The 20,000-nt window shown below is 42.5% G+C and overlaps 2 protein-coding genes across 2 annotated transcripts in view; both read right to left on the minus strand.

Annotated features, from left to right (window-relative positions):
• The window catches only part of LOC146190623 (alpha-tocopherol transfer protein-like), a 9,896-nt gene extending 6,760 nt beyond the window's left edge, over nucleotides 1–3,136 (minus strand). Inside the window, exons 1-2 of the mRNA XM_084599816.1 lie at nucleotides 2,963–3,136; nucleotides 1,295–1,425 (exon numbers count right to left, since the gene is read on the minus strand). Coding sequence (XP_084455942.1) covers nucleotides 1,295–1,385 — 91 coding nt within the window. The 5' untranslated portion in view covers nucleotides 1,386–1,425; nucleotides 2,963–3,136. The remainder of the gene's footprint in view (nucleotides 1–1,294; nucleotides 1,426–2,962) is intronic.
• A 5,269-nt stretch (nucleotides 3,137–8,405) lies between these two features.
• Nucleotides 8,406–20,000, minus strand: part of LOC146190624 (alpha-tocopherol transfer protein-like) — a 14,953-nt gene continuing 3,358 nt past the window's right edge. The window contains exons 2-6 of the mRNA XM_084600215.1: nucleotides 15,425–15,571; nucleotides 14,430–14,681; nucleotides 13,684–13,877; nucleotides 10,688–10,798; nucleotides 8,406–8,597 (exon numbers count right to left, since the gene is read on the minus strand). Of these exons, the coding sequence (XP_084456341.1) occupies nucleotides 8,406–8,597; nucleotides 10,688–10,798; nucleotides 13,684–13,877; nucleotides 14,430–14,681; nucleotides 15,425–15,571 (896 nt within the window). The remainder of the gene's footprint in view (nucleotides 8,598–10,687; nucleotides 10,799–13,683; nucleotides 13,878–14,429; nucleotides 14,682–15,424; nucleotides 15,572–20,000) is intronic.

Here is a 20,000-nt window from a genome sequence, read left to right on the forward strand (position 1 = left end):
ACAGAGCATGGCTCTATTCGAGATTGAAACGCATTCTGGGCCTACCATACGCAGGGCAAACTATAGCAAGAGCGTTCAACTCGCTCGCAGCTGAAAGGAAACCAATCATGGTTAGTTCAAGAAACAAGGAGCAGGGCAGAAGCTACCAACATTAGTTCATAATGATAATTTTGGTCATACGGTCAGAAATAGTCTGCTTCGGCTCTATGTTTATAACAGCGTCACGCTAGTGCAAAACAATGTTGATAGAGTAGTCAAGCACGTTTCGCCTAAGGGATCGATTTAACATTTAACCAATCCACGCTTCGTGGTATTAAATTTCGCTTGCGGCCGTCCTGTCGGTGGTTGAAACAGTGACTTGGCTTATGTCATTTTACGTCCCAAAGCAAGTCAGGCTATGAGAGACGCCCTAGAGGAGGGCTCCAGAAATTTCGACTTCCTGGAGTTTTTCAACATGCACTAAAATAGCACAGCACACGGGCGCCTTTCGTTCCGCCTCCGTAGAAAAGTGGCCGGCACGTTGGAATTCGATCCCACATCCTTGGGCACAGCCGTCGTGCGCCTTAACTACTGCAACATCACGAATGACGGTTGAAGCAGTGTAAATGTTTAATAAATTTTAAGAGAAAATGTGAGTATCTGGAGGTTTTTTCCCCCATGTAAATATTAGAATAAGAAAGTCTGAAAGAATGCCTGGCATAAACAATTCTTTAAAGAATATTTCGAGACGCTAGAATATTTGAATGGTATCTCATTCAATTTGAAATACTTCCCTGTTTTTGCTTAAGTAGGGCAAGTGTACTGTGAAGTTACCAGGTAAGTTCACATCTGACGTGTTCTATGATCGTTGCGAGCGCATTACTTTCTGTGAAGTTCTGGTACTATAGGACAACAAAAAAAAAGTTCAACACGGGCTAATATTTAAGATTTTTAAACCTTTTTATAGACTTGAAGCAGTTATTTATGCCCATGTGACAGAACAAAAATTGTTAATCTTTGTTTACTTTCTGGGTTCTGATTAGGGGCAATTATTTTTATGCTTCGGTGTCTTGAAGCGTGGTATAGAAAGCAGAAAACAACGGCCTTAGGTTATATGATGACTGTACTGTTTATACAATGGTTGTGCTAAATATTGTCGGTCGTAAATTTAAAATACATAGTAAAATATTTAAAACAAACTTAAATAGCCTGCTCACATGACATGCATACCTTAAGAAAAAAGAAAAGCTTCTTAATGGTGCAGAAACGACGATAAAATATGCATCTCACAGGAAATAGTTACGGTGATACATACCTCGAAGCAGCTTTTTCAATAGCGCCAGAGAGTCATCTCTCAGTGAAGAGTCGTCCTCAGGCGAACCAAGTTGTCCGTCTTCCAGGTTCATTCTCACAGTCTACTAGACTGCCACTTCGGCCAAAATAGTTCTGCATATAACAAGTAAACATTACAAATGTGCATTTCGATGGAGCGGATAAAAGGCTCGAATTGCCATAAGGCTGAATGATTGGACTACGAAGCCCCGGGTCTCTTCGTGGAACTTCTTTAAAATTTAGTGATATCTAGTTTTTGAGGCAAACTAAATGACAGACACTTTTCACAGTTTTGTTAAATGCCCTATAGCTTTCACGGTGTAAGAAATTTGAAATGATAACTACTCCGAAATTGTAAAGGTCTTCGCAATCTCTTTCAATTGTGTCACATTGTAGCGGTAGAGCACCATCACAAGCGCTATCGATTTAAGGAGGTTTAACCATACAAACATTGAACAATGCATCAGCGGACCCATAAAATGATCCCTCGCTAACAGAGACAAACCAGACGAAGCGCCTGTGCCACACACACACACGCACGCACGCACGCACACGCACACACACACACACACACACACACACACACACACACACACACACACACACACACACACACACACACACACACACACACACACACACACACACGCACACGCACACGCACGCACGCACGCACACGCACACGCACACGCACACATACGCACTCACACACACACACATGCGCGCGGATGCAAGCACGAGAAAATTTATTTGAAGAAATATCGGCAGAGTTCAATGCTGCCGATATATCAGAGGTCATCGCGATTTACATATAATGTTGTCGTTCCCGTAAGGAAACAAAATGAAGCGAAACAACTAGGAGCACGTGCTATGTATAGCTCAGCCCTCATTTCATCCGACCTTTGCAGCAAATTTCTAAATTTTGCCGTTTCAGTTTTATTATATGCTTCACCTTCCTAAGTTAACACATATGACACATCTTATGGCGCCACTTAATATAAAACGTTCTCTCTCAAATGCTGTGATTGTTCGTACAAAGGCGAGAAAATATAGCGAAACTCACATTGGCGCTGACATGTTTGTTAGCACTTTTTTCTGCTTTTACTAAAATTCTCGTGCAGTGTTTGGTTAAGAAAAGCCGTAGATAGACTGGTATTCCGTCCACTGATATCAGCGGACGCTCGTGCACTTTGTGAAGTGCGGGTGGACTTCGCTTATGCAGGAACTAGTAGCAGTGTAAGCGCCAGCCTATGGTACACGTGCAAGGCCCCATTTGGGAGAGGGCTGGCACTGATTTTGCTGGCAACGTCGCTAAGCCTTCCTCGTTTACCAGTAATTTTTTTCTTGCCAAAAACAATTGCTGCCCATAAAGCCCAATAAGAAATACCAGCCATTCCGATGCGAAAAAATAAAAACGCTCTTGGCTGAACAAGTTTCAGGAGCTTTGGTTAGGTGCAGTATACAATAGTTCGCCAGCGTAACTGGAATGATATTTTGACCTTCTGGGAAAACTCATTTTAAACTTGGTAGTGCGGCGATGATTAGGGTGCTTGAGCCCACATTTCATTTCAAACATCGGCTGGCTTCCTGCTCTGACTGCTACAGCACACAAGGTGGCCTTGAAACTACTGAAAAGCGTTTCTCTGCTTGCCTTTCCGTTCCTGCGGAAACGAAGATACTCCTGTACGCCCAGAAACGAGTGGGTCCACTTCACTGCTTGGGGCGCCGTTGCTTGAATTCGTCACACCTGTGCGTGAGCAAGCCCGGCTTCCATCTTCCGGCACCAGAAATGCATCAACGCGCATCAGGCAACCACCTACCTTCCAGGAACAGCACGCGTGAAACGACGGTGGCCTTCGTTTTCCGCCTCGCTCTCTCCTAATGTTGAAAGGAAGTAGCTCTTGTGTGCGGCTAGCGTCACATCGTTTTTCTTTTTTATGTTCTTATTTCGTTTCCCTTGGGATTGCGTAACAGTCCGGTCTTCGCTGTTGATCACGTTGTTTTTTTTTTCTTTTTCACTCTTCCACTTTTGTTCACGTGATCTTTCTTTCTTCATCCTTCCTTTGGTTATAGGGGTAATTTCTGGTCTATAAATACTTTTAGCGTTGCGCCCAGCTGGTGCCGCTGGCAGCGTTCCATGACGAGCTGAAGGGGAAACACAACAGGCAGAACGCTATAGCCGTGGTGGTGCCTGGTTCGCTTTGAATATATACTTCGGGCTCTACATATAATATTAACATGTATAGCTTCTGTTAATATTATTTTCATGTGACATGCACTCAAAAATGGATTTAAGGTTCGTTTTAATTATTATAAGAAGTGAAATTGGGGGGGGGGGGGGGGCTTAGAAGAAACACGGTAGCACATGTGCAACATCGCCAAGGCCCTCCCCACCGGTGGTTCTAACTTGCTCCCTTCATTGTGACTCTAGTCTATCGAGTTTTCTCCCGATAGTTAGTGTTCTGGTGATTCAGTAGGTGGGCTTACAGTGATTCCGTAGGCGAGATGTGGCTACGTATCCACATTTCTTGAGATAAAGATAAAAACACTTTATTATTACTGCCTCAATGGAGCACGAAGCTGTTATGGGGGCAGGCAGGTGAGGGATCTCAGTGAGGGTGAATCGGCAAGCAGAAAACTTTATAGAGATGATGAATTGCTCTATTTAACATAGATAATTGAAGTGGTCAAACATGCATGAAAATTTCCATGTAGCTTCGATAAACTAAAATAATGGCTGTAATTTGTTGAATCCATCAGTCAAATTCTTATCAGACATAAGGCATAAATAATATTGCATTTCAGATAAAGCTATAACCATGACATCGAAATTTGATACAAACCGTTGGCATGATCGCCCTCCAGGAGGTGGTTGCGAGTAAGCGGTTCTACTTCTTACTTTTTGGAAAGTATAAAGAAATATGTTACAGGCGCACATTCATGAAGTTCTGAATTGTGCTGGAGGGGAAAGCATGAATAATCTTTTCAGTCAAGAGTGTTTTCACTGCATTCTGCAACATATTTAAAATTTCTTGTTTATCGCAACTTCGGTTTATTGTATTTATAAAGAACAGTATTTCTATGAATCAGAAAACGACGAAGTGTCCAGTGGAGCGCGGCGGGGCGCTCGAACAGGGCCAGCGGGCCATTAACCTTATCTTGATCAGGCAACATGCCGTCCTGTCCTTTTGCTTGCCACCACATTACAAAATTCTTTGAAACGCAGAGCATCATTTTGTTCGCGTATTTTAGGCGCGTTTATAACCGAAATTTCTCCACTTTTCGGCAAGCTGCGGTTGACGTCGGAAGGGTACCGTCTAGCACGATATCAAGGTTATCGTTGTCACTCGAGCGTCGACCAGCCAAGCATTCAAGCTCCTAGCGGCCGGCTTTGGAGGTCGGAAAATCAATGTTTTGCGTTCTTGTCCACCATCCTCTCTCTGTTCTAAGCTTTCCATTCATTGCGGTGAAGTGTAGTCTTGGTTACCTCTTACCTTCGTGGACGATTAAAAAAAATGTGGGAGAGGTCTGGTAAAGTTGGTGCTCAATTGGCGGGCGTCAAGACTGTATATTGTTAGTGGGGTCGATCCTACGTTCGACCCGAAATCAACGGAGAGCGAAAGCGCAGAGCTAGCAGGAAGCCATCGGCATTTCTTGAGAAAGTGTGCCTCTACACGTGGGTGTGTCTGTGCAAATACGCATTTTTATTGTAATTGCTTTTGCGTATTCTCAGTGTAGGGCTGTCAAGAGCCTATAGGAAAATGCGGCGCAGTGACTGCGCACTCACTCGGTGGGCTGGAAGGCGCGTCTAGAGAGAGGACAGAGTAGGAACTACGATTATATTAGCCCGTATATTAGCGCAATAAATACGTTTTCGCTACAAGTACGACCGCTCGTGTTTTTCAATCCATGCTTTCAACTACACATTATAGTATGACCCTTTTGCAGAACTCGTCTCCGCGTTGCTAAGGATTTACATTTTCAAATGAAAAATAAGCGAGGCTTAAACCAAAGTGTGTTCAAACTTCGTCTTTCTACTGCTAGCAGCTATTTACCTAGGGCGGGCATACTACATTTTAAGAGTAAGACTAAGTGCAATACAGTGTTGCTGAAAAACTCCGGGCACCTATATTTATTTCTCTCGCAACTGGTTCTAGTGGCAACCGTTCGTTACATGGCTAAAACTTACATTTTTGTCCTATTCAAGAAGACAGTATAAAACTGGACAGCCGCTCTGCTCGCTGCGGCACCGAAATCGTCAGTTCTGCGACCAGCAAAATTAACTCGCTGGAAAGGCACCGGGGTAGAACAAAAGAGATAAAATGCTGCACGGTATGAAAGAGCACTTAATAAAAGTTAAAGGAGAGCCTCATTTCACAAGCCGAGCCAGCGTTTCGACAAGTGGACTTGTCTTCGTCTGGGCACGGTACCAGTCCTTGTTGGATATCATTTTCCTTCTGATACTTTTTTCAAACAATCTTTGAACACTTAACTGCATTCTTAAAAAGTCCTATTCAGCTATATTAATATTTTCTCATTATTATCGAGGCTACCAACGAGAATTGTTACTGGAATGCAAAGCATCGCATACATGAATGTCCACGAAAAAGCGACGTTTATATAAAAGTTTATTTGAAGTTTCTTTTTTTTTTTTTTTTTTGCTCGTTTCACAGCCGGACACAATAGTGCACGCTTTTTGTTTTCGTGTTTATTTTTAACACTCGAGGAGGCGGGTGGGCAAGGGGAATTGGACTGTAGGAAAGCAAATACGCTGTTCCTTTGAGAGCAGACAAGGTATATATATAGGTATATATAAGCGTGCTACACTAGCGATGTCACAGAGTAGATTCGGTACTCCTGTTTTTCGTAAATCCGAACTCATAAAACTAAATTTTTCGTCCTACAACCATTTCGCACTCTCAGGAAATACTTCTGCACCACCGCATGTTTTAGGCAGAAATAAGGTTTAGTGCTTGGGTTTTAAATATATAATAGAAAAAAGAATGCGATAATAGAGTATGACGGCAATGGCAGAGATTTTCTGTTAAAGGGACAGAACCCTGGAATTTAGGTATCAAATGGTTTTCGATCCAATGGAAATGTCGATGTCTAAACTGTTCGATTCCAAAGCGGTTTCGGTAGAAGCGCTGTAGAAAACTTTTACCGAGAAATTTTCGATCAGTCATGAGCCCATTTTTATGTAGTCCGATGCTGGAAACCATGAGCAGCGGCCGCAATGACGACTGGTGGTCGACAAAAAAAGACGTACCAAAAACAAATATAAATTTCACTCGCCAGACAGTAATTATACATTTTTTGCTTGGAGTAACGTCCTTTTTAGTTTCGCACTCAAGGCTGCTGCGGCACAATAAAGCACGCATCGTCGACGAAGGTTTTAGTGGGCACTATCATCGCGTCATTCACGAAATTCCAAATACTATGGCGCCATCTAGTGGCAAAACCTGAAAGAATGCCTCCCGAGATGCGAAAGGAGGGGTGGTTTTTATTTAAGGACGCAGTGGAGATGGCGCAAAATATAATAAATTACGAGAAGCACTCCTAGAAATAAAAAGACCAGTGTGCAGTTACGAAAATCAGCGATATTTTGCTTACATGTAGTCGCGTGGAGCACTACGGGGGAAGTAATAAGATTTCTCCGCTCGGTTATTTTCATGCGATGACAAATTATAATTGTAAGGTCTCTTTTCTTTGATATTGTAGTGCTCGATCTGCACTAAATGAGGCAAGGTTTTTCATCCCCATAACCTCCCGACATATTTACGCCAGTGTTCTGTCCCTGTAACGAAACTAGCCGCGCTACTGCAATCTTTCTCGGAGGATTTGTTATGACTGTTTTATAGGTGTGGTTCAGCAAACGTAGCTTTAGCTCCAGTTCATTACTGTTCAACTTGCCGACCCACAGCTACAGGAGGTTACATCCGTCCGCCCTGAAATCGGAATTAGTGAAGAATTTAACAATTTATCTTTGCTTTTCTTATCGCGGATACACCTCCTCATGCTCTACTCGTGATCTACGCGATAACGTTACTTTTCTACAGAAGTATTTCGTTCGCGTCCATGTCGAAGAGTTTGGAGACAAGAAAAAAAACAAGAAGATATGCTCTTTCTTTCCTTTCTTCCGTCGCTGCTATGTAGCCGTTACAAAAAGTGACCCAATTGCCTCCAGTAACAAGTGGAATAATTGCCTGGTAAATTAAAAAGGGGCACGTAATTCTGCATCAATCCTATGTGCTGTCCTGTAGTGCTTGCACATATGGACACTTCGAATTCTCTGTAACATTTCGGGCTCCATAATCGTGCACTGCGTATAAAATCATTACGCGAAATTCGCTCGGTTTTAAATTCTGGCACAGTATACGACAAGTCCTTGTGGGTGAAGCCGAAACATGCAACCAATTTTTATTGTGGTATTCTTCAAAAACACAATAAATTAAAAAGTAACTTTCCTGCGGTCATAGCGCCAACGTTTCTGCGTAAATTGCGTAATCACTGCACGTATGGTCGAAATACAGACTATATGTAGTTTTGTCCTAAAGGGCTGCTGTCCTAGCCAATCCCAGTTTACTTACAATAAAGTCCTTTCCGAGTGTGTTGTGGCTTATATGTGAATTCTGTCATTAAGCATCCGGTTTTTCGTCAGTAGTTTATGTCTTCAGTAAGCTATAGGCGCGAGTGACAGCTAGCTGTCGTGAATGCCACTTGTCGGTCGCATTTGCGATTCACAAGACTCTCAATTAGCTCAAAAAACATCGACTTAGAAATAAACCTGCTGGGGTATTGCGTATACTGTTTTATAAAAGACTGGCGGGACTTCAGCGAAATTTTCTCTTTTTTATTGCACGCTTTCCGTTTGAAAAAAACAAAAAAACAAAAACAAAATCCTCAGTCGTTGTATCACTGTGCTGAACTTTTGACCGTTAATCTTAGCTTGATCAGCAAACCGTCATATGTACACACGCGAACTGTTTGACTGGCCAGCATAGTTTTCAGTTTTGTTTATCGAGTGAACGAACAGTGGCCAGCCATTGTTTACTAAGGTATGTTCAGGGCAAGAATAAGGTATGCCATTACACTTATGCAGAACTTCTTGGCTCGTCTTGGTAACCTCGCATGCTAATCTCGCGGAAGTATTTCGCATGACTCTTTAAGTCTTCCTCCATCGCATCGTAGTCGTAACTTTCGAGCGAGCCTCCGAATTCTTGCGGAATGACGTCATCAGGCACCAGGTTGCGTAGCTTGTTCAAGTCGTAACCGAAGAGGTGAGTCTGGAAGAAATAATTTTTTCAGGGTGGATAATTTCATGATAAACCGCCTGCACACCAGCACGTATAGCTTAAGTTGTCTAAAAGTTTCGAAAGAACAATTCTTTCCTAAGAACATTTGAAAACTGCTACCCCACTAGCATAGAACACATAGAAAAGCTTTACTGCGCGCGAAGCTGCAAAGTTAATGGAAGAATTCATTTAGCAGCTATAGTTTCATCTTTCTAATGTATTTTATTATCATACCACTATCATTACCATTACCACTGTCGCGTTCAGACTGAAAAGAGATTAAGCAAAAGATCGACGCAACAGGCGGATTACAGGAAGTACCTTCACACAAACGCTTGCGATTGCAACGTGTACTCCTAATATCCCCTGCCATTTGAGTGCAGGTCAAAAAAGTTGCATACGAAGCTTCCCCGTGTAATAGTTCGCAGCGGGGGAAACGATACCGACAGCAGCACTTGAAAATTAGGTCTAATTTTGTACGTGGTGAAGTACACGAAGAAAAGCAAGATATTTATGAATTAACACAGTAAAAACAAAAAAAATCTTTGCCGTTTAGGAACACAGAATATCACTAAGAGATGACCAAGTGGAGGTTCCATGCCAACGTCAGAAGAGCGAAAGGCCGCAAAAAACAAGAAAAAAACAAAACAGGACCGAGAGAGACGACGGCACAAGGCCGTATACTTAAACTAAGGAGTCACATCGGCCAGTTCTGTTCGGATGTTCTGACGTTTGTTTGCTCAGGGGAGATTTGTGAAAGCTGCTAGTGGAAGGTGTTAGCAACTGGCCTACAACTGCACTAATCTAGGTTCCTTGCCAACATTGCATTTTTCATACTTTTGAACATGTCTACATCTTTGTAATGCTTTTTTTGTTATATTGTTATAATGAATAGCTATTGTCGCACTAATTTCGATTTGTTTTTCTGTTGTTTTTTTTCGAGAGCTCACAATGTGTTTTTGAATGACGTGATTTATTTTACATATCTTGTTGTTTTGTGTATTCTACAGTGTTTCCTGAATTATTTGTTCAAAAGTTGCTGAAACTTTTGTGTTGCTTCTGTCCTGATCACTAGGACTGTATACTCGTCACGCTGATCAGAGGCAGCTTTCTGCTACGGTTCCTATACTGTATTGTTAGGTGGGAAATAAATATTTATATGATTAGATTTGAATCCGCTTTCGTAACATCTCTCGCAGATGCTTTTGCACCACCGCCTAGGTACATTTTTGGTCAAAGGTGCTGAAGACAAATGATTTTTATGTCAGCCGAAAAATAAAGCTATCATACCCTCATTAAACGCTAGATGGCACTTAAAATGCTCGGAAATGATTTCTTATCACACCAAAAAATTACCTCATAACATTTCGCGGTCCTTTAGTCTTTATATAATGTTGCCGTGACGGCTTCATTTTGTGACTGAGACGAACATCCTTTGGCTTCAGCACTTGTGACCAAGACTGTAAATACTTGTAGTGTCCACGTTTCTCTCTTTGAGTGGGATAGTTTCTCTGCATTTGGTTGGCTTTTGTCTGTGCATTTAGTGTCTATAAATATGCTTGTGCCAGCGCTAGCGTTTTCTATGCTTGCATGTGCTAGACGAACATCGCCTTGAAAAGGCGGTAGATTTGGAAAGTACTGAAGTCATCAAACATTTCTTGCTCTGAGACCCCCATGATAGGTTCAGATTTTAGGCAGACATGTACTCTACGGTACATAATGACTAAACGCGCTCAAGTGCTTATCAAAAGCGCGGGATCAAATCGCCGGCCGCGACAGAGTGCATAGAATAATGACGATGTGCACACCGCTTGGTGGTGATACAATTAGTATGCGATGCGAACCTGTCGCTCTATTAAATAGTTTCAGGTCTTCAGCTGGGCTCATTCTTTCATGAAGGTATAAAAAACTCGGTGTTTGGAATTTTACTTCCATAAGGAGGTGGTTGTTGATGTTTGTTTGTCTCTGTTTTGTTTTCCAATATTTTTTCCCAGCGATACCTTACATTTCAGTAAGTGTTTCAACGCTCAGGTAGATTGGGGAGAGAAAATCTAACGCCCGAAAACTGTTAATATACTTACCCTCCTCACCAACTTCGCCTTCATGAAACGCTTCCCGATTGCAAAGAGAATGTCGAACAGGGATGGATTATTAACTACGTAGATTCCCTTTAGCTGTAGTGGATAGCAGTCCTGAAATCAAGGTTGACCTAATTAATAAGTTTCACTTTTCCAACAGGAAAGCTTTAAAAAAGAGTACATATATAGTATAGCTAAAGGGTATTATAGTTTGTCAACAATGAGAATAGCTGCACCAGGTCATAAGAAGTACTGGACGACATTAGTTCAAAACTGGTCCTTGCCTAGGTAATCAACCATTATTACGCGTCCAATGTAATTACCAGTTCCCCGTACTTAACAGAACATAAATCAGTGTAAAGCTGCGGAATTTATTATATATTAACAATCTTTTTGCTGCATGGTCTTCAGTTTCTCCTAAAGCAAAAATATTTAAAACTATAGCTGGTAGCAGGGCGCAGCTCGAATTGCCTTCGAGATCTTCGTATCGAGCCAGGAAAGCAAGATAGCGTGGAGATATATGTGCTTTGGAGTACCATGCTGAAATAAAATGTATAATTCTTGAACATATTAGTTTTCTTGCAGAATTATTTTAATTATCAGAGTTTATTTTTCACGTTACAACATTACTAACGTCTCCTAGACATATATTTATCAAAATTAATTTTCTTTGGTACCAAATATTTTATATTGTATAATTTGTATATGGCATTTATTACTAGGGACGCAATATTAAAGGGCCTGCCAGACATCTCGCCTTTACCTACCTGCGCTCTTACACGGAAAAATTGTGCGCACCAATAAACGACAAACACCAAACCAATGAGCAAAAAATAATGCTTTATTTCTACATTTTATTTCTATTATTAGGCTTGTGCCAAACTATTTTATTATCATTTCAAAGGCCAACGTGCATTGTGGTAGGAAGTGAGCAGACAATGCGACTGCAAAATATGGTCGGCAAGCAAAAAAGAGAACCAAAATTTTGTGCTTATAATAAGCTTTAGTAGTGCTTTGTTTTTAGAGTGTAGCTATAACTAGGTAATTTCTCCTCTGATAGTCAGTGTTGGTTGTTTGTTTGAGATAACGTGACTAGGCCGAGCACTGCCCAACCGAATGAGAGGGCGCTGTCTCGTGTGAGCTTTCGGGCGGAGTTGGCGCGGGGAACTCATGCCCTGCACAAGAATAGATCGACTGCCTACTCTTTTTGTAGTTGGTAGCACAGCATCTGATGTATTCATAGTTTGACATAAAGATTGTGCGTCGAAAACCGGGGTACAGTTCGAATTAAACGTTTTACAACAGAGTAGATAAGCGAACCCCTTTTAGAGACCATAATATCGCCCTTTTCATCTTGAAGAAAGTTCTCCAAAAAGACGTTAAGCTGAAGCGGTTTGAAAACGGTATGAGAGGATGAAACTAAAAATATCTGAAACGTCTTTAATCAGCATTAAATCGTCGAAGTAATTCCTCCCACTGAAACCGTCCTCTAATAACACATTACTGAATCCCGCGACAGTTCTGTGATTTTCTGGTAAATCTTGCACATCAGTATCATCTAGATTGCGTACTACAGATGAGAGCTCCATAAGGAGGAGGTGGAAGTCTGTAATGCAGGCTGCACACAGCAGCGCGCGATTCTTTTCTACAAAAGTGCCCGTAAAGCGCTTTCTGACAGATTTGTAAAAATATGCTGCTAGTCCTCTACTATAAGCTGCGTACGACTCTACGCTGCGCCACGTAATTCGAGTGTTAAAACATCGCTGTACAAAGCAAATTACGTTGTTTAGTGCAAGCATTGAGTAAGCAATGACATAACTAGAAGTTTCCACTCCCTCCGAAGCAGAACAATGGAGAACGACAGCTTCGGAATAAGCATACATATTAGTCACGTTAGCGCTCACTACTAACAGCTGGGCAGCGTAAGAACGGATATGGAACCGTCTCTGGAGCGCTTGTGACGCACCTGTATCCGTGATGATGCATTCAAAAATCACTAGTTGTATAATTTTTATCAACTTACATTAGTTAACGTGTTGGCGTAGAAATACATCTGTTAAGTATTTATTTCATGTCCCCTCAATTTTCAAGTGCTACAAATTATAGTAAAAGGAACAAAAAAAACAAAAACAAAGGCAAACGTCATTTTTCTGACATGCATTACTAATAAGCGATATGAAACAATCGTATGCGAGACCAATGCAGTATCTGAGAAATGAAGCATCCGTAAAGGATGGTTTAGCTGTGACTACGTATAGGTTCCGTATTGTGCCCTGTACTCACATTACGGAAGACCTTTCTATTCCAGCCTCCAAAATGAGCATCTGCCAGAGCCGGTAGTTAAACAAGCTAATCCACGGCGGCTGGCGAATATGTCGATGGGGCAGGCACTTTACTTTTGGAGGGGATATAACACACCCGAAAGGAGTATCTATTTTTTTTTTTTCCGGAACAATCCAAACGTGAACACAGACATGCGGTGTCCACAGACACAAGTGTGACAGATACTGCGCCTTTCCCTCTCTGTGAACTAATTATTATTTATTATTTGTTGGATGCTAAATATACTTTGGTTTTCTCTCTTAGGTAAGTTGGATTGGGGGGGGGGGGGGGGGGGGCATGGTAACACATTTTGAGCATTGTCACGCACTCATCATTACCTATCAGTTTCCTTTTTCAAACAGGTGTGCGCGCATCACACTGTACTTGTTCTTGAATACTTATGCCCATCTCCAAGGGTGTGCAGCTCATATGCCGCTGCTTGTGCTTCTGAGTTGTTGGATAAGTTGAACTTAGGGGTGTTAAGAACTACGCGTAGCTTTGAACCTCTAGAAAACGGAAACTTGAAGCATTTTTCTAATCGCCTTAACGATGAAAACACCTTTAGACCGTACTTGAAGGATGCATATCAAATGCTTAAGCTACGAAACTTCATATTGCGCATCTCTGTGGTTATACCTCATTCGCGCGCAGGGGAGAAACGAAACCTTGCCGCTCACCTGCATCAGGCCGAAAAGTCGCTTGATGACTGACGGCGTGTAGTGAAGCAAATGATAGAGACTCAGACCTTTGAAGTCCATCATGAAGATGAAACCATTGAGCTGAGCTGCCTCCTCAAAAAGAAGGTATTCCACGTGAGTTATGCCAGTTTTAAAGAACTCGTTTAGAGGGCATACGTCGGTGTTCCAGGCTCCTAAAAGCAATAGAACACAATCCAAAAGACAAATCGACTCGCGGAAATACCTTATATAAAAAACATGCATAAAACAAACCATCTAAATAACGTATTGTTTTTTCGCATGATCTACGGGTAGCGTTCTGTGTTTTTGGGAATGATGAAAGACAATTTTGTTTATCATACGCACAGGAGAGAATATGTCCGAGAAACGTGCTATATAGGCAACCTAGACACATAAAGGCATATGTTCACTCTTTATAATAAAGAAGCAAGTGTATAACTTGAGCCGCACTCTCACCTTTTTCTCTCTTTCCCCGCCGCGGCTCTCAATAGAGTCCGCTGCAGAAATTGCATGACCTCACATCACGCGCGTGGCTGTGATACCCTGTAATTACGTGCGTATTGTTCGTGGTAACATGCGCGCCGTCACGGGGCTTGGGAGCATCATACCTCGACCCAAGCTAGATAATATGCAGGCGAACATCGTTGTTCTCATTCTTTTAACTTTTATAGACAGGCTGTCATTCAAACGAAGTCAAAAATTGTCAAAACTTGCATGCTGCTTACCTATCTTCAACAAAATCACAGCTCTTCCGTTGACGTCTTTTTCTCGGGATGCTGTCACTAGCCGGTGCTTTTGGCAAATGACATCTAACGGAATAGAGTACGGATCCAGATCTTCGAACATGTCCGGGTTCTTTCTGCGCACTTTGAAGTATTGCTTAATCGTTCGGAATGCCTCTTTTACATTGTACTTCCGACCCCGTATGTACTTGAGTAGGAAGTCATCATCCGTGGGACAGTCCAACGATGGTTCACCTGATGAACCAGCAACGATATGTCAACAAAAATAAAAATATAAAGAAACAGTCCTAAAGATACTCTCTGTCAGCATTACTGTACTGACATATTCTTATTTTCATAGTTTCTTGCTTCGTTAGCTCAATGCCATTCACAGAACTAGAACTTATGATTCTCGCCAGGCATATGCATGTACTACTTGCATGGAATCCACCAAATGCGCATGTTTTCTCAGGTAGTGCAACGAAATCAATAATTTATAAATTAATTAATTATAATTATTTATATCGCAGCAGTTAAAATATTCTTTGTCGCATGAAAGCAGTAGCTTAAACTGCACTAGCTTCTCCTCAGTGAAGGGAATAAAAACTGGCATTGGTCTTGTATGAGCCAATGAATGACTGTAGAGAGTGTTGCATATACCAACGCAAGAAAAGGAGAAAAATGTGATGTTGGATCGTAATAAGCCCCCAAGATCTACACTACTCAATAAAAATGACTGGTGGGCAGTTAGAGATGTACTGCGTGCCGTTATATTGACACACATTTACTGTATAACGGCCTTATACCAATTCATAGAGAAAAAGAAGTGCGAAAAACAGGGACAACAAAGAATAACAGACAAACACAGTTCTTGTTTTTCTTATATGACCGCATTCTAATTGTTCCAGTTCGCCGTGCTCATTGATTTATTACCAATTCCTCAGGGCACTTTTTGCTAAGGCCTATATTGTGCTACTTACGTAGTGTTACGTACACACCTGCAATTAGTTCGCGCAGTTGACTGAGGGCGTCCGCCTTTGTCCTAAAGGTGTCCTCCAAATTAAACTGGGGCACATTTTCTCGTGTGGGTGGCATGTCGGAGGCAGCAGCAATCATCCTCTTGTTCTTCATGGCAGGCTGATGTTCTAAATGGGGAGAATTTAGGGTTGTCGTCAGAGAAACTGGTTGTGCAAAGCTGCTGCCTAAGGCAAAGTTTAAAAGTGAAAACTCGTACGTTAAAAAAAGCCCAATTTAAAAAAAAAAACACACGCCACGCCAGTACTTTGCGGGGCCATTAGGCTAGAAATTGCATATCAAATTAATTTGTTTATGAATAACAGGCCACAAAGAAAGCATCTCTGGTCACAGGCCCCTCCGCGTTCGCTACTGACGGCGACTTGAATGGGAAATAAAATAACAAACAATAATTGTTAGAAGGGCTGTTTATAAGTAGATAAACTCTCCTCGCTCCATGTCTAATGTCTTGCTACATAGTCTACAGCTGTTAAACCTCTCTTGAAATTGTGTATGAGAAAAAAGGCATCACCCTGATTCACGGCAGCGCTATTGCAACCGGGCCTTGCGGCGTAATGGGCGCACTGTAGCTAGCTAAAGGAATGAAGTCATGGACATCTACGAGACATAAGACTCACGGTAGAACCGGACGAAGCAGCGCAGAAACGACACTGAAAGAAGTCCCAATTCGCGGTAACGTTTCACTTTCTTCCTTCGACTTAGTTCCAGCCATGCCATTATCAACACCACGGGCAGTTTACCGCGCGGATAACATTGTTTTCGAGCTGCATGTAAGCAGCTTTTATGAAAGGTGCAAATCATAATGAGCTTGCTTCGAACTGTTCAACGTGGCTCTAGCATTATTAATCTCCAAAGTGAGAAATTGTACTTTAATTAGATTATATTTTATATAATAGTCTATAATAAATTCTTTCCAGGCGGCCTTTGAGTTTTGGTTTCAGTGACCGAACGATGGTTCTGACGTTCAAGCTAGTTTTAAGTCAGATGACACATACAAAGTACTGTATTATAGCCGCTGATGCATTGTTTTCATTCACTACGGCTCATACTAGTGAACCTAAAGAATGAAATCAAAAGAAAGGGCGCATCAGCTATTACACGGTATACTTTCTATATGGATTAATTCGCATAAAGGCACCTTTGGGATCGTAATTTGTGTTCGTTGGATGAAACCGAAATATGAAAGAAGGAGTTCAGTTATAAATAGTTTAATGGTCGCAAGCTAATACAACGCGGAAATCCGTATATTATGACGGCGTCGTTAAAAAACCATTACCAACACCCTTTTCAATTTGATTTGTTAATCTATCCACTCTCGTTGTGCTGTCGGATCTGCTAGCCGTCCTGGTTAGTTCAGTTGGTAGAGCAACAGCCTCATACAGGCTTTGAACCCCTGACCTACACGAAATTTTCAGCTCTCACAGGAACTACAAAATTTCTCTGAAAGCTCTGTAGCTTTCCTTGTGCTTGTCTGGCTGAGCTTGGGTGAAGGTCAATGAGTAATTTCCGCCTCATCGCAAACTCTAGAGGTTTAAGTATAATTACGGAGAAGAAAACGTACTCAGATATGTTGCTGTATTTCTTCAAGGTTAAATAAATTCCCGCGCTCATTTTTCATAGCGCTGGGGCCCGCCCACTGAATCTTCAAGTGCTCCATCAGGTGAGCGAGGGGCAAATTGCATGAGTTCCACATTTTGCAAAGACATTACTGTCACCGCTTCTGCGCATCTAGCTGTAACCATTGGCTCAAAACACTAAGCATGCCTAATGAAAACATAGAGCTTCCGAGCAGAACAATATTATTGCGCCCCACAAGGCATTAGCGCAAACCTTTTGATATGCTGAGTGAACGGGATGTTTGTTTCGTCATAATAGTTACGGATATTAACATGCATAATTCAGAATGTGAATCCGAGTTAACGGGTTGTTTGTGTCGCCGTAATACTTAAGACAATGAGCAGGAATAATTAAGAATGGATTTAGATATAGGGCGGTAGAGTGGGAGGCGGGAAAGGTGCGGGCCGCAGGAAAGAGGCGCGCGCCATCCGCGAGGCACGAAAAGATCATCGAAGCGCTGACGGGGCCGCTACGCGTCGGGTGACGCGCAGTCGCCCTAGAGAAGTAGTTGGGGCTACACTTCATTCGCAATCACAACGCTCGTGAAATTAAATATTTGACCGGGATCAGGTGAAATGTGTCTTAACGGCTTATTTGACATTCGTTGCTAGAATACATGGCATGTTAATATACGCTTCCAGTGACTAGCTGGTCCGGCTCTTCAACGAAGTGACCAACTGCGGTGACAAAGACCGCACTGTTAGAAATTCGCCACGCTGATGTAGGTTACACGAGGGAACGACGCCAGGAAAGTCAGTAGGTTTGCATCCATGCTTGAGAATTTGTCATTTGCTCACTCTCTAGAAGTAGCTTTACACTTTTTTTTTCTGTCTGTAGTGAATTGGAATTCAATGATTCAACTCCCCCTTACTACAGAAAAGGAAAGGATGACTTGTCACTCACCGCTAAACTTCGTTGGCCGTTTGAAGCCTTTTCTTCCTTCTGAGGGCCCCTTTTCTTCTAAAATGCTGCCTTCACGAGCAGCGGCAGAGGAGCAAGCGTTGATGGGAATAAATTATGAAGATATGCTCCTTCGCTTCTCCAACGGCAGAGCAATAGTTAGGACGAGGATCCTTAACTTCGCCTCCTCTCGTGAAAAGACTCGTGAGTGATCACGAGACTTAGCTTACTATGCTACACTCGCCTGTCGTGAAGTGCGTATACTAAGTCTGCAGTCGCGCCCACCAGAGGCGTTTTCGCGTCATGGCCTTGAATTCGCGCGGCCTCGACACACTATATCCTCAGACTCTTCGCGCCCAACTCCCTTTCTCTTTGGCGGCCTCCCGAATAATAAACAGGTACCGTTTACTTCACTGCAAGATCAGCTGAATCAGCGGCTATCTTCGGCTCTGCGCTTCCGCAACTCTATACACGGTGAATAAAGTGTCTTCGCGAGCTACTTGCAATACATGGAGACAAATTTAGACTTCGAGTCCCACTGTTTCCGCGGCTGCAGAGGTAGAGGAAAAGAAGTATAAAAAGCGAAAAGGCCACCCTACTCGTTTGCGCCAATCGGCGCGGCCAAATACGCTCTAGGCAGGGCCTTTCGCAACTGCCTCACTTTCCACCTGATGTTGTTTGTGCCGCCGCTATCGTGGTCGTGCTTTTCTGCATAGGCAATATCTCACTTTCTCCTTCCACGGCCCGGTCTTTCGATCTAGTCTTGCTTCGGGCAAGCGTCGTTCTAAATGGCCGCAATGCAGGGCGCTGCAAGGTTGCAGCGACTGGGTGGAAAGCTCCGATGCTGCACTGCTCCGACGGCTGCGACACAGTAACCAATAAAGAGGTAGACAGCGGATTACTTGAAACTTGGACAACCTGTTTTTAAAAGCAAAATAAAGGCCTTTGTTATTGTTATAATTCTGGTCTTGCACCGCCAGCATGAGTTTGGGAAATTATCCATGATGTGCCAGGGCGCTGCCTATCAGGAAAGAGCACTGAGTGCCAAGTAGCAGCACACTGCACTAAAACAGATCATCTTTTGCTAGCGTGTACACCGCCTGTGAAGATTTTGTGGATTTGGAGATTTGTTAGGAAAGCTCAGACCTCTATCTAAAGCTGCAAATGTGCGGTATAATACAATGAGCTAGTCTCCACGTTTAAATATTTACACAAAAAGCCCCTGAGTCACAAGAAATGGTGACCTCGTTCTCTATGGCTGCCACCAGCATCAAATAAATTGCTATCGTCCCATTTGCGTTGTTGTCGTGATATAAGCGATGGCTAAAGAGGGACAATAGTGGCTCTTCAAAATGTTACATGTTAGCTTAGGCGTTCCATTGACATCGGGCTAAAGTTAAGGGCAGACGTATGGGAGAATCCGTCATTTTATATCAAGGTGAAAAAAAAAAATACTTGTATACAACAAAAGCTCGTTAATGCATTCAGTGCTCAAGCACCAAATGCTGAGAAAACACATTGTTTGCCCGAATGGCCAGCCTTTCTAATACCTATGATCATTATTAGACTCTTAGGGGCACAGCGGCTTCATCGCTCGACTACTGATCCCCCCCCCCCCCCCCCCCAAAAAAAAAAGAAAAAAAAAAGCGGGTTCAATTCTAGTCTCGGCGGCTGCATTTCGATGTAGGCAAAATGCAAAAATACCCTTGTGCTGAGCGATGCAAGCAGAGGTTTAGGAACCCCAACAAGCCTGCGTAAATCCAAGCCTATCAAGCATGGTATCGCTCATAGCTGATGTCGCTTCGGAACGTTACTGGGAGACAGAGGACATCTACTGATAGTTGTTGTTTTCAATAAAAAATGTTTTGTGGCTAATTTTGGTAATGTTTTTGTTTTGCGTTCGTCCGGCGCTATAAGGCGCATCTATCGCCCAGAATATTCGATGCAGGTAACTAATGGCAGTCGATTTCAATCCGTTACTTCCTTACCGATACCGAAGAGGATGGGTTACCATATTTTGAA

Source organism: Amblyomma maculatum, chromosome 4 (genome assembly GCF_055883805.1).
Source record: "Amblyomma maculatum isolate TAMU_Amacu chromosome 4, ASM5588380v1, whole genome shotgun sequence".
Lineage (NCBI taxonomy): Eukaryota > Metazoa > Arthropoda > Arachnida > Ixodida > Ixodidae > Amblyomma > Amblyomma maculatum.